The sequence below is a fragment of the Geotrypetes seraphini genome, chromosome 1 (assembly GCF_902459505.1).
Source record: "Geotrypetes seraphini chromosome 1, aGeoSer1.1, whole genome shotgun sequence".
Classification (NCBI taxonomy): Eukaryota; Metazoa; Chordata; class Amphibia; order Gymnophiona; family Dermophiidae; genus Geotrypetes; species Geotrypetes seraphini.
The window spans coordinates 256598157-256612464 of NC_047084.1; the positions used below are offsets into that span (position 1 = coordinate 256598157).

At 42.6% G+C, this 14308-nt stretch overlaps 1 protein-coding gene across 1 annotated transcript in view; it reads right to left on the bottom strand.

Annotated features, from left to right (window-relative positions):
- Nucleotides 1-9768: 9768 nt before the first annotated feature.
- GRPEL1 (GrpE like 1, mitochondrial) overlaps nucleotides 9769-14308 on the bottom strand; it is a 40724-nt gene continuing 36184 nt past the window's right edge. Inside the window, exon 4 of the mRNA XM_033949913.1 lies at nucleotides 9769-10694. Within this exon, the coding sequence (XP_033805804.1) occupies nucleotides 10348-10694 (347 nt within the window). The 3' untranslated portion in view covers nucleotides 9769-10347. The remainder of the gene's footprint in view (nucleotides 10695-14308) is intronic.

The following is a 14308-nucleotide window of genomic DNA, read 5'->3' on the forward strand; positions in this document are numbered from 1 at the left end:
GTGTGGTTCCGATCCCAGTGTACCTCCTTGGAACTGCAGCAGCCTGCGCTCTACCCCTTTGCAGACGAATCAGGGGAGAGATGGCTCCCGATCTTGGAGACCCTATCCAATCTGCAGGCTGTCCAGAGGGCTTACTGCAATTTCAGGCTTACAGAACACCCTCCAGAAGCAGACAAAATTTAAAATGTCTGCGATCTCCCGCCGAAGGATCACTCACACAGAGTTGATCCGTAGCATGTAGGCAAACCCGCAAAATAAATAAAAAAGGACTAGGAATTGAAAACAAATCACAAGCAGAATTAATTTTAACCATGTATTGAAGCTACAGGAACAAACTGAGCATGTCAGGAAGCTCCTGGACAGGTAGCCCAAAGGGGAGGGATCATGGATGAGGCGCTGGTGTGAGGAAGAAGGATTCCACTTTGTGTGCAACTGGATGACGTTCTGGGTGACGAGCAAGCTATTCAGGAAGGATGGAATTCACCTCAGCGGAGATGGAACGAGGCTACCATGCAGGAAGATAGTAGGGAAGACTCACCGGTTCATAGGCAAGACAGAAATCCTGACGGATCGAAAGGGACACAAGAGGGAAGGAGATGAATGAAAGTAACAGGTCACAAACTCAAGTGTATGTGTAACACAAATGCAAGGACCTTAAGGAATAAGATGGGGGAATTGGAAGCTATGGCACAAAAAGAAATCAATCATCGGCATCACGGAAACATGGTGAAACGAGGAAAACGTCTGGGACACAGTGCTACCGGGATAAAAGCTATACCTAAGAGACAGAGTAGGTCAAAAAGGTGGGGGTATTGCCCTATACATCAAAGAGGGAATTGAGTCTACCAGAGAGGACACGCCAGAAATGAAAAATAAGGTAGAGTCTCTATGGGTCAAAATTCTGGGAACAAATGGAACAGAAATGAAGATTGGCATCTACTACCGACCCCCAGAGCCGTCCGAAGAAATTGATGCAGAAATGACAGATGAGATTAAACGCAACTGCAAGGGAGGAAACGCAGTTATCATGGGTGACTTCAACTATCCGGGGATAGACTGGAACCTAGGCACCTCCGACTGCAGTAGGGAGACCAAGTTCCTGGATGCTGTAGGCAATTGCTTCCTGGAACAACTTGTCAAGGAAAATACGAGAGCAAATGCAATTCTGGACTTAATGCTAAATGGACTACGAGGACCGGCGCAAGGTGTACAAATAGAAGGGACGCTGGGAAGCAGTGATCACAATATGATCCGCTTCAACCTGGACACAGGGGCAAAACATTGATCCAGAACGACGGTCACGGCACTGAACTTCTGAAAAGGGAATTAGGAAGGGATGAGACTCATGGTGGGGCAGAAGATGTTAAGCACTGTAAAAATGCTAGAGCAAGCATGGATTTTCAGAAGGTGTTTGACAAGGTTCCACATGAACGACTACTTCAGAAAATTGCAAGCCATGGAATCAAGGGTGAAATACTCAAGTGGATTAAAAACTGGCTGGAGCATATGAAAGAGAGTGGGGGTAAATGGACAATACTCGGACTGGAAGAGTATCACCAGTGGGGTGCCGCAGGGCTCGGTGCTTGGACCTGTGCTCTTCAACATCTTTATAAATGATCTGGACATTGGTACGACGAGTGAGATAATTAAATTTGCGGATGATACGAAGTTATTCAGAGTAGTGAAGACACAGGGGGATTGTGAAGATCTGCAAAGTGACATAATCAGGCTCGAGGAATAGGCATCAACATGGCAGATGAGGTTCAATGTGGATAAGTTTAAAAATCTCATGCATGAATACAGGATGTCCGGGGCGGTACTTGGAGAGACCTCCCAGGAAAGAGACTTGGGAGTTCTGATCGACAAATTGATGAAGCCGTCCACGCAATGTGCAGCAGCGGTGAAAAGGGCGAACAGAATGCTAGGAATGATAAAGAAGGGATCAGAGAATGATAAAGAACAGTTCAGAGAAGGTTATCATGCCCTGTACCAGGCCATGGTGCACCATCACCTGGAGTACTGCATCCAGCACTGGTCGCCGTACATGAAGAAAGACATAGTACTACTTGAAAGGGTCCAGAGAAGAGCGAGGGGCTGGAGGAATTGCCGTATAGCAAAAGATTAGAGAAACTGGGCCTCTTCTCCCTCGAACAGAGGAGATTGAGAGGGGACATGATTGAAACATTCAAGTTACTGAAGGGAATAGACTTAGTAGATAAGGACAGCTTGTTCACCCTCTCCAAGGTAGGGAGAACGAGAGGGCACTCTCTAAAATTGAAAGGGGATAGATTCGTACGAACATAAGGAAGTTCTTCTTCACCCAGAGAGTGGTAGAAAACTGAAACTCTCTTCCGGAGTCTGTCATAGGGGATAGCACCCTCCAGGGATTCAAGACGAAGTTAGACTTGTTGAACCAGAACATACGCAGATAGGGCTACTCTCAGTTAGGGAGCTGGTCTTTGGCCAAAGGGTCACCGCGTGAGTGGACTGCTGGGTACGATGGACCACATGTCTGACCCAGCAGCGGCAATTCTTATGTTCTTATCTTTTAGTTGCCCTGCAGCTGAAGCTATCAGACATACAAGAACCCTCCAGTTAAGCCTCCAGAGAGACTGTACAAGAAAATCAAATGTTAAATCTGAAGCTGGGACAAGTTTAGCCTTAGGCTAAACTAGGTAGTACTGCTGCTGTCTTATATATTATTGCTGAAGGATATCATTTTGTGTAGCCTGTTTGTTTAAAACCCAAAAATCAAATACCTGTGCAATGAAGTAAAGACTACCACATGCAGTATGAGGAAGTAACAGCACCTTAAGCGACCTAATCCTGAACGCACTAACATACCACTCATTCAGAAAAATACTAAAAACCCACTTATTCGACAAGTATATCTGATCCTTCAATTCTGTTCATCACCTATCTCGTTTTACACGTTCCTACCTCCTTCCCCTTACCGCCCTGCCACTCAACTATCTTCCACTCCCTCCCAAATTTAACTGATGTAATGCCACCTCGCTGGCCTACCGCTCCTCTTGTTGTACACCGTCTTGAACTGAAAAGGTATGACAGGATATAAATAAAGCTGTTATTATTATTATTGTGTCACCTAAATGCACACGGACCTCTCAAAGCAGACAGCACATTTGAATGGCTCAAGCCACTGCATGAAAAATAGGCTGCTACTGCAGAAATTCTCTCCTCTAGTTGAAAGTAGCTAAAAAGGATACAAGTATAATAAGTTCTGCAAGGTATATACTTTACAGACAAGCAGACCTATTTTTTCTAATCAGTGCAACATGTCTATTACACCATAACACATCTCACATTGCACCTATTAAATTTATTATAAAATGCCTATATAAAATGACAATGTACATAGGATTAAACAAATGAGGGCATTAGTGATTAAGGAAACTGATTAACTACTTATACATTACAGTCTACAGTTTACAATATGAATGCCACTGGATAGCCTCCAGTATCATAAAAAACTCAAACTCATGAGTAAGATACACTTGCCCTACCAGACTGCAAGGAACCCTCTCTCTATATTATATTTAACTGGGACTGAATACAACCTGACCTCTTAATGTCCTCATTGGTGTACTTGCTCAGATATTTTGTATACAGAACCTCTCAAATCTATAGTAGTTCTAAGTATTGAACACAACCCAGTTTCTACATGTGGCATCTTTACAGCATTGACTATCTTATATATATGTGTATACATCAGCAGTCAACAGGAAGCAGAAAACTAAGCAATACTTTTCCAGTCCGAAAGGCCTTCTATGGAACATGACTGGAGCAGCATGTCTTGTCTCTGCAGAACAGGGACAGTCCAGGCAAGTTCCTTTATATCTGTGGTTCACTATCCAGCTCTTGGTGCACCCCCAGCCAGTCAGATTTTCAGGATATCCAACAATGAATATACCCAAGATAAGCGTTGCATACCAAGAAAGTGGCGCAGTGGTTAAAGCTACAGCCTCAGCACCCTGGGGTTGTGGGTTCAAACCCACGCTGCTCCTTGTGACTCTGGGCAAGTCACTTAATCCCCATATTGCCCCAGGTACATTAGATAGATTGTGAGCCCACCGGAACAGACAGGGAAAAATGCTTGAGTACCTGAATAAATTAATGTAAAACCGTTCTGAACTCCCCTGGGAGAACGGTATAGAAAATTGAATGAATGAATAAATAAATAAAGCAATGCATGAAAATCTCATATGCATATGTATTGTGGCTATCCTAAAAACCGGACTGGCTGGGGTGTGCTCTGTGGACCACTGTCTTTATAGGTTGAATGCTGCATGTGACCTATTTGTTTCAGTCTTTTGAAATTTTGTTTTCTTGCCTAAATCAGAATTTAGCTTTTGATCTTACTAGTCAAATCCACAGACCCTTTCCATTTTGGACAGAAAGGACGCAAACAATGCAATTGTGAGGATAGTAAGTCATCTTTGAGTGACATACAGGGAAGGGATTAAATTTTTCATATGTCAGTTGTTTCCCTTGACATGCAACATTTTAAGTCAAGGCTAAAATAAAGCTAAACATGCTCAGATACAAGACTAAGTTTGCTTAACACACTGTTTTTATTACATATTTATCTTGACGGAAACCAGATCTCATTGAGGAATGTCGATAAAGTTCAGTTAATCCAAGTTCTGGCCTGATTCAGTTAATTTTCTACTTCTAACGATTACCATACATTTTGGTGTTGTCATCTTCCAATTTAAACAGACAGTATCTGAATTGTTAACAAGCAGCGAAAAAAGTTTTGCATGGATTGATTGTACTTCAGATTATTACAAAACACTTCAATAAGTTTTTGAAAGTTGGTTTTGTTTCCTTTGCTCAAAGAACAAAGACCTTTAAAAAGTCAGCTTTTTTTCTCTTTATTTTAAAAAGTATCTTCTAGGAACTGTAAGGAAGTATTAGGGTCTTACCTCAATAAACCTCTCCTGTAGAACAGCATATGATTCCCTATGGATGGGTTAAGCATCCCAACTCGCGAGTTTCTTCTCTACATGTCCCCCCCTTGTGTCTCTGGGCAATGCCCCATCTCTTCAGTCTGAACCAAAGAAAATGAGAACCCTTAGGAGAGGAAATGCAAACAAGGGGGAGCTCAGGGAACACCCTGATCTGAATAAGTTTGATCTGCTCTGCAATAGTAAACAAGTGTCAATAAACAAATACCCAACATGACAACAAATAATGTTGGAGAAAGAAACCACCTACCTGTGTGCAACCGGCATTAACACTTGTACAGCTTTTAACAAAACAAAATTTACCAATATCGATCTAAACTCTAATATGCCGGTATTTGAAGGACTCTGTTTCTCTTCCTTGGCTGTCTTGAGCCAAGCCACTGGATACTCTTCCAAGCGTACAAGTCAATGTAGGCATAACAGACATCTGACAGGGTGGAGCATAAGGAATCATATGCTGTTTACAGGAAAGAGGATTATCGAGGTAAGAACCTAATCCTTCCTTCTTGTGCCATCAAGTCCACTCTGTAAAATTTTGTAAAGGTATGCAGAGTAGACCATGTGGCTGCCCTACAAATTTCATCAGGTGGCACTCCCCTGTCTTCTGCCCAGGAAGAAGCCACACTTCTAATAGAGTGAGCTTTCATGGCAATTGGCGACTGTTTTCCACAGCCAATGTACACCAAAGCCATGCAGATCCATCAGGAAATAAAAGCTTTAGAGGCTGGTCTTCCCCAACAGCTAGAACTAGTCAAGACAAATAGGTGATCCAACAAGCAGAACTCATTTGTCACCTCAAGATAAGGAAGCAGAATTTTCCTAACATCCAGCAACTTCTAAACTTTGTCCTGCTTCTTCTTGCCTGTGGGCTCAAAAACAAGAAGTCATACTTCTTGGTTGACATGAAATGCCGAAACCACCTTCGGTAGAAAAGAAGGCATGGTGCATAAAGACACCCCTGCCTCTATGAATCTGAGGACGCTTGGAACACCTTCAGAAACATTTAGCTTTGCTTAAAATCAGACCCACCCTGATTTTCCCATAGACAGTAATGAGCTGTACTCACAGAACTGCCATGTGTTGTGCCTGCACCAGCTTCTCACTGTAGCTGGAAATGAAGAAGGAATTTCTGCCTCTGACAAGCAAGGGTGGTTCCAGCAGCTTGTCTCTTTGGGCAGCGTTTTATTCAGGTTCAAAAAACTGAAATCGTCTACCTCTCACGCTCCCTCCCGTCAAGCCTCCCGGCTAGTCATGGGGTTAAATTAGCCTGCACTCAAGCACCTATGTAGGGGCAAATATTGCTCCCAGGAGACTTAACCCCGAGCTCTCAAGTGTTAAGGCCATCCAGACAGGTACTCTCTTAAGTGTGGCCCTCTTGGCTGCAGACCCTGATGTCTGACCCTTCTCCAAGGCAGAGTTGTCCCAAGACTACTAGGAATCTCCTAGCACCGGAAAGCCTCGAAAAGATCAAATTTAAAACCCCAAAATAAAAAAAATCTATTGCATAGCAGATGAAAAGACATCTTCAAGTCACTTGCAGAGTTAAAACTGAGGAGATAGAGCGCTGCCCATAGACACAAGGGGGTTGAGAGAAGAAAATGATTGATGTTTTATTTATTTAAAAAATGTCTTACTCTCTACATCCTGCAATTCTGAGCGAGTTACAAAATAGACTCAATTTAAAACATACATCAATAAACGACATTCTAAAACAAGCTACTATTAAATCACTACAGTACTTAGAATCAAGTGTAAATAACACAGCAATCCTTTTCAACGGTACATTGACTCGTCACTAATTGTACGGATATTATCACTCAAACAGTACCGTTTTAGTCAATTTCCTAAAATTAAAGAGGCAGCCCTTTTAACTTCGAGCAGCAAGGTGTTCCAAAGCAGAACCCCCTGCCCTGTCACTATCGAATGACGGTGACACTTTAGTTTCACTTGTTTCAGAGATGGAACTTCTAAGTAAAACTCGCAGGTTGGGCTGCTTAACCCCATGTGTTTAAGAATCATATGCTGCCTGCATAGGAATACCAGCTGCCCTCTGACCCCTGTATAGTACAGCACCCTCTCAAGAGCCCAGCAAGACACCCATTGATTTCCTCTTGCACCATGCTGAAATAGAGGGGAAATTACTCAGGAGAAGGTAACATGCAATATTTTAAAAACTGCCACTGCATGGATCAGTATCAATACCATAAACAATGTAATAAATTGTGACATTCTAGGATTAATTCTCACATCACAAATTGTCTCCTATAGGCCAGCAAAGTGTGGAGGGACCCAAGTTTCATTCCCGGGCCAGGTCTGCCATTCCTCAATTTGGTAGTAGCTAAAAGCCACTGTTCTGAGGACAAGGAAAGGAGGTAGCAAAGACGATATATTCCCTGCACAATATAATAGCTATACCTACTAAGGCCAATTACTGCACAGTTCCAGGTATAGCCTTTAGTAATGGGGGCTGCTGCTGCAGTGATTGAAATACACTAGGAGGGAAGAAAATTCAACACAAAGTCTGCAGACATCAGATCCCAGCCTCAATGAGCTAAAAGTCCAAAGGAGGAGAAGGAGGGAAAAGCATTGGGTCAAAGCAAAACACAAAATTTGCCTGTTTTAGTCTTGAGAAGTCTGACCACATTCCACCCTTCTTCTTGACAGAATATTGGCTTCTTTGAATACCCTATAAGGTCCTAATACTAAGTCACCAAATTGAATTAGTTAGGTAAAAAAAAAAATGCTAGAGAGCCTGACACCTTATACCCTATTCATTGTTTCGCTCTTCTCAGAAAAAAATTATCCATTCCATCTAAGGACATACATCTGAGTTCATTTTTAACTACCTTTCCTTATACTTCCATTAGTTTCTCTCCCCTGCAATCGACACGCATATCTCCCAACCCCAACTGAGGTCAGTCAGGAAGGTATGTGTTTTAAGGGCTTTAGTCATTTTTGAGCCATATGCTAAAATTTTGAATAGACGGTCCAATTTAACACTGAAAGTTTTATTATGTTGCTCTATTTACAGAAGACAGTATACTTTTCATGATAAAGGCCCAAATTCACTAAGCTCGCCGATTGTGTCCCGACCAGTTTGCGAGTCTTCATCGACCCCGACCCGATTCACTAACCTTCTGCCCGATCCGATCCACACCCTATCCGATCCGCACATGAGGGGAAATGGCATGCGATTCACTAAACAGAAGAAGGAACACTGATTGGGCTGGCCGATCCAAAAAGAAGCGACTGCTGAGGATCAGTTGCTCATGTCCTCTGCCGCCCTGCAGCACTGAAACCATCAAAATAAAACGTCTCCCTTGTGCAAAAAGCACCCTGCTCTCTGCCATCCCATGGTTTTAACCCCGGGTTTAAAGCGTGTTCTGATCTATAGTCTGGCTGAAAAGCAAAAGTCCTACAACAATAGTAATTTGAGTTATCAGGCAAGCAATTTTTAACTAGCAAAGCCCCGAAGATGTCAATCAAATAACTGCTAGCATATAATGAAGTGCACTCCACTTGGCAACCTTCCCCCTGTAGCGCTGATTGGGTGGACATTATAGAGAGTGGGCGGATCTTCCCCGGGTCCCTGCATAAACACATGAAGTTGAAATGCTTCCTGCGCATGCATCTTGATCGCTTGTGGGCGTGCATCTGATCAAATCATTTGCCATGTGGACTCTTTAGTGAATTGGTCACCCGGGAAGACTCTGCCACAGTTCAGAACGGAAAGGTGAGTTTAGTGAATCTAGCCCAACATAAGAACATAAGTACTGTAACAAGATGTTTACTAATGACCCCCCCCAACAAGTTATTTCAAAGGATCACTGTTTAAATAGCAGTATTAATGACCCCCTGTAAATGCAGCGACTTGGTACATGTGCTTTTCAGATAGTAAATCTAATGGGGAGGGATCATCATCCTTCTCACAATGTGAGTCTGATAAATGTAGGTACAGTGGAGCCTTGGTTTACAAGCATAATTTGTTCCAGAAGCATGCTCATAAACCAGATTGCTCATATATCAAAGTGAGTTTCCCCAAAGGAAGTAAGGGAAACTCGCTTGATACATTCCCACCCACCCCCCATGGCCAGCGGTGCTGCTCCATCCCCCTCCCCCCAAAACCCCCCCCAGCATCGCTTCTCCCACTGTGTGAACCGCATTCAGCCTTATCCCCCTTCTGGCACCGGCACACAGCCCATAGGAAAGAAGTTCCTGCCTCTTGCCTGGGCCTTGAGCATCTGTGCATGCTCAAGGCCTTCTGGTTCTCACTCTCTCCGAGAATCTTGGAAAGAGCGAGAACCAGAAGGCCTTGAGCAAGCGCAAATGCTCAAGGCCCAGGCAAGAGGCAGGAATTTCTTTCACCGGCACATCCTGTGGGCTGCGTGCCGCTGCCAGATGGGGGTAAGGCTGAATGCTGTTCAGGCGGGGGGTGCCGGTTTGCGCAGGGGGGGGGAGGGTGCTCACAAATCGAGTCAATGCTTGGTTTGCGAGACAACATTTGCGAGAATGTTTTGCTCATCTTGCAAAACACTTGCAAACCACGTTACTTGCAAACTAAGGTTTGACTGTATATGCCACTGCTAGCACACAGTGCTGTGCATCTTCCCAAGCACTGTTTTGAAAGCACATTAATCTGTGCAACTGCTGCCACCATTTTCTTAAACCAGATAATTACAAAGATGAAACAGCAAGAATAGCATAGACTTTTTTTCAGGACCATATTTAAAAACTAAAAAAAGTGGACAATTATTCTGTAGATAAAAATGCAACATGTACATAGATGGCTTCCCTATGAAAATATTTTATTCTCCTGATAAAGCCTGTCTGTTGCAGTAAGAGATTTACAATTTCCTACAGCTATGAGGTGAAGAGAAAAACATATGACTACCATGGGAAAAATGTGAACATCCTGGCAGAGGGCTAATCCACAGCTATCATTCAAGGAGATAAAGCTTAACCAAAAAAGTACCAGATAACGTAAAGAAGAGTCTTCTAAGTCAACCACTGCCTATTCTTCACTTTTCAAGTACACTAAATTTCACAGTCAGTCTTAAGATAGGCTCGCATTCAACAGACACAGAAGGTACCCACAGAAGAGCTGAAATAAAACCCACACCTTCATGGATTCCAATTTTACAATATTCCAGCAAAACCAGATAGTCCCAATAGGCACTGTCAAATGCCACTTTGTTTCAGTGTTGGGAAGAACTGCAGAAATTGTCTTTGATGACTAGTGGGTTTTCTACTACAAAAGGATGCAGGAATGAGAAAAGCCAATGCAAAGATGAGTAAATTCAGTCACTTATGAACTATACAGCATTTTTAAAAAATTATGTTTTGTAAATCAATTACACGGCTATGCTTCTTTTACTACACCCACCACAGCCGGTCTCAAGGTGCGTTCATGCAATTTATAGCCAACCTTGGTCACAAGGGCAATTGTGCCAGGTTCCTTCCCTTCCACAGGTGTATGGAAGAGTGCCTCATGTTCATAGGGATCAAACTTAGCTCCCAGGGGATTCAGTTTTAGTATACCATACTTTCTAAACACTTTCTGAATCTGGCCTTCTGTCATTACAAGGCCTTCATAGAGGTTCTTCAGATGTGGGTTCTCATTTTTTATCTCCTCTTCCGGAACACTCGCTGTTGCCTTCTCCAGAATGTCAGCTACTTCTAGAAGGTCTTTGCAAAAAGCCTGAATGCCTGTAAATAAGAGGAATTATACAAAAATTATCTGCCACATCTTATTAAAAGAACATATACATTCTCTTTGAGGCAGAACAAGGTCTTTGGACAGTACAGAGTAAAAAATACTAAATAAACGTCAAAGGAAAAAATCCCGCCACACTAAAATTCTACTATCTTAAAATCTAGGAGCCAGCCACAAAACTCGGGAGCCAATTCTAAGAGCTTTGATTTAATAACTTAATATACTGCTTAGTACTGAAGGTTTAAAGCAGTTTAAACAATTTCTCCTTCCCCCACCCTTCCAATATTATCTCTAGTGAAGTTGGGGGGGGGAATGGAATCCTCTTCCAGATTAACAGTAGCTCTTTTAGAAATTGATTTACTAAGTTTTTATCCCCCCATTTTGGGTCTGTGGGCAAAGAAACTTAATCATTTCAAGGTGCCTCTGCTTATCATTGTAGAAATCAATAGTCTTTCTTCCCAAAGCATGCTGTCAGTTGTGTGACAGCACCCTCTAGATAGGTGAAACAAAGAGGCTTCTTTGCCTCACCTATCATCTTAAGTTGGGTCCCCATCAGGTTCTCCCTCATGCCCCTCCCCCTTCTCCAGCCAATCTGTCCCTTTCTTATAGCAGCTACTAGTTTTTGCCTCAGAAAAGGCTTCTCTTGGCTCGACTCGGCACACAGATTGGGCTCTTCATCGGCTTGAGCCCTACAGTGCAGGACTTTTGAGAAGTCTCACAGTTTCAAGTATGCAAGACTTGAAACCGCGAGACTTCCCAAATGCCCTGCAGTTGGGCGCAAGTCTATGGAGAGCCTGATCACTGTGCCATGCAGAGCCTAGACAAGCAGTTTGAGGTAGTTCTGCAAAAGGAGAAATTACCTTTGTGGTGAAATCCCAGACGCCAGGGTGCAATTTCTAAGTGTCATGTTGATTTGGCACCTAGGATCTGTTGAGCCCTACTTTAAACATACAAGACTACATTTCTTTGGAAAAATTAATCATGATATTTCACAGAAAACTAGAAGCTCCTGAGAATTCTTAACATCAAAGGAATTTACAGCTTTAAAACTTTTCATATGCACCTACTGTTCTGCCTATTGAAATGTTTAAGAGATTTGCCTCATACCAAAATAAAAGAAAACAGGGATCAGACTGCACAACTTACTATGGACTGCTTAGAACCAAGTGAATTCAGGTTATCTCCTCTACTTTGCTTCATCAGGTCTGGCAACTTAGGGCTCCTTTTACTAAGGTGTGCTAATGGTTTTAGTGCGCACGCTAGATGCCAACGCCTCCATAGAGCTTGCGTTAGTATTTTTCATTTAGCGTGTGGTTTGCGCGTGCTAATCTTCAGTGGGCGCTAAAACCACTAGCGCACCTTAGTAAAAGGAGCCCTTAGATTGAAAAGAAAATACAGTTCAAAGTTTTCCTGATGTTCAAAATCTACTCAAAAGCAAAAGAAAGCAATTTTTTGCAGTGAGTCTGGGAAAGGGAGGGGCTGTTCTTTTAGTGTTGAAACATTTTATTAATTTTCAAGAAACAAAACATCAAATAATAAACATGATATAACAAAGTACAACATCTCCCCCCCCCCACATCCCTCCCCAATCACCTCACACCTAAAGGTTGCGTTCCAGCTCCAGCAAGCCTACAACAAGAGGCTCAGAGATCTGTGTTCTGATAATCCCTGAACCCACACTCCACAACACAAAAGCATCCCAGGAGTTACTCCTCCTCCCACCACAAAACCTCCTTAGGGTCAGAAGCAATCCCCCCTCACCCTGTCTCCAAACTAACGCCCCCAAGCCAAAATAAGCCCAACCCAAGAGAGCACATGGTTCCCAAAACTAACTACAGTATGATCACTCTTACACCCACCGCTCCCCCATCCAAAAACCCACCCCATGCTCAACCCCCCATGCACAAAACTCACCAGTCGCAGATTACAGCACTCGCAGGGTATTCAAAATAAGACTTTGGCCTTTAGGATGTAACTGATGCAAATATGGGCCCCAAGTAGGGGCTGTTCTTTTTAAGTTTTCAATATACAGAAAACCTTGGTTTGCGAGCATAATTCGTTCTGGAAACATGCTTGTAATCCAAAACACTTGTATATAAAAGCCAATTTTCCCATAAGAAATAATGGCAACTCAAGGCAATTCGTTCCACAATCCAAAAACTTTAATACAAAATACTGTACTATACAGAACAGTCACTACATTCCCGCAGCGTCAACGAAGAACCATTGGCTCAATTGTGATGATGTTACGCACGTATACTGTACATACTCATATTGCAAGACCTCACTTGTTTATCAAGTTAAAATTTAATAAAACGTTTTGCTCATCTTGCAAAACACACGCACACCAAGTTACTCGCAATCCAAGGTTTTACTGTAAATGTTTTAAGTATAAGGGAGTTACATAGTTTGTGATGACAGATGAAGACCTGTAATGGTCCATCTAGTCAGCTCAACGATTTGGCCACATTATAGCTTAATCATATAATGTTATGTGAAGTCAACATACAGAACAATGTGCCAATATATCCATTTCTACTCTGTGCCTAATTACAGGGTGGGCAATCTCAATCACCCAGTTACAATATCTAAAAGATTGTAACTTTGGAGAAGAATCCAAAAACTTAAGTTATAAATGTTTACGTATGAACCATAAAAGTCTACAAGATCTTTTTTGCTTAACTGAGACTGACAAAGCACTAATCCCACAATTAAGCCATTTATCCAAGTCTTCAGCTGTCTACACCCCTGTTTTAGCCAATGTTTGAGCATCAACAACTGTCAATAATGCTAAATTATCTGAATGTCAGTCTTCATCTTCTATTCTTGTCCAAATTGTTGAGGCTGGTTCTCCTTCACCATCATAGAAGAAATTAGTTTCAAGTGGAATATATGATATCAGCATTTATGTAGCTTTTGATTTTGGAAAATTTTCCTTTAAAATTAGTGTAATACAGTGTTTCTCAACTTCTTCAAGCTCCGCCCCATACTCCACCCCCATAATATAACTAAGTGTAATGCAGTTTCTACCATTCATTTTTCATATACACACACAATCTAATCTTGACGGTCAGTCTAGAGCAGTGATTCCCAACCCTGTCCTGGAGGAACACCAGGCCAATCGGGTTTTCAGGCTAGCCCTAATGAATATGCATGAGAGAGATTTGCATATGATGGAAGTGATAGGCATGCAAATTTGCTTCATGCATATTCATTAGGGCTAGCCTGAAAACCCAATTGGCCTGGTGTTCCTCCAGGACAGGGTTGGGAACCACTGGTCTAGAGGAGGTGTGTAGGCAGATTGATAGGCTTAAGAGCGATAAATCCCCAGAACCGGATGGCATTCATCCGAGGGTCATCAAGGAACTGAAAGAGACTATAGCTAAACTGCTTCAATTAATAGCCAATCTGTCGATCAAATCGGGAAAGATTCCGGAAGACTGGAAGGTGGCGAATGTTACGCCAATCTTCAAGAAATTGCGAGCCATGGAATCGAGGGTGAAATACTCACGTGGATTAAAAACTGGCTGGAGCATAGGAAACAGAGAGTGGGGGTAAATGGACAATACTTGGATTGGAAAAGCGTCACCAGTGGGGTGCCGCAGGG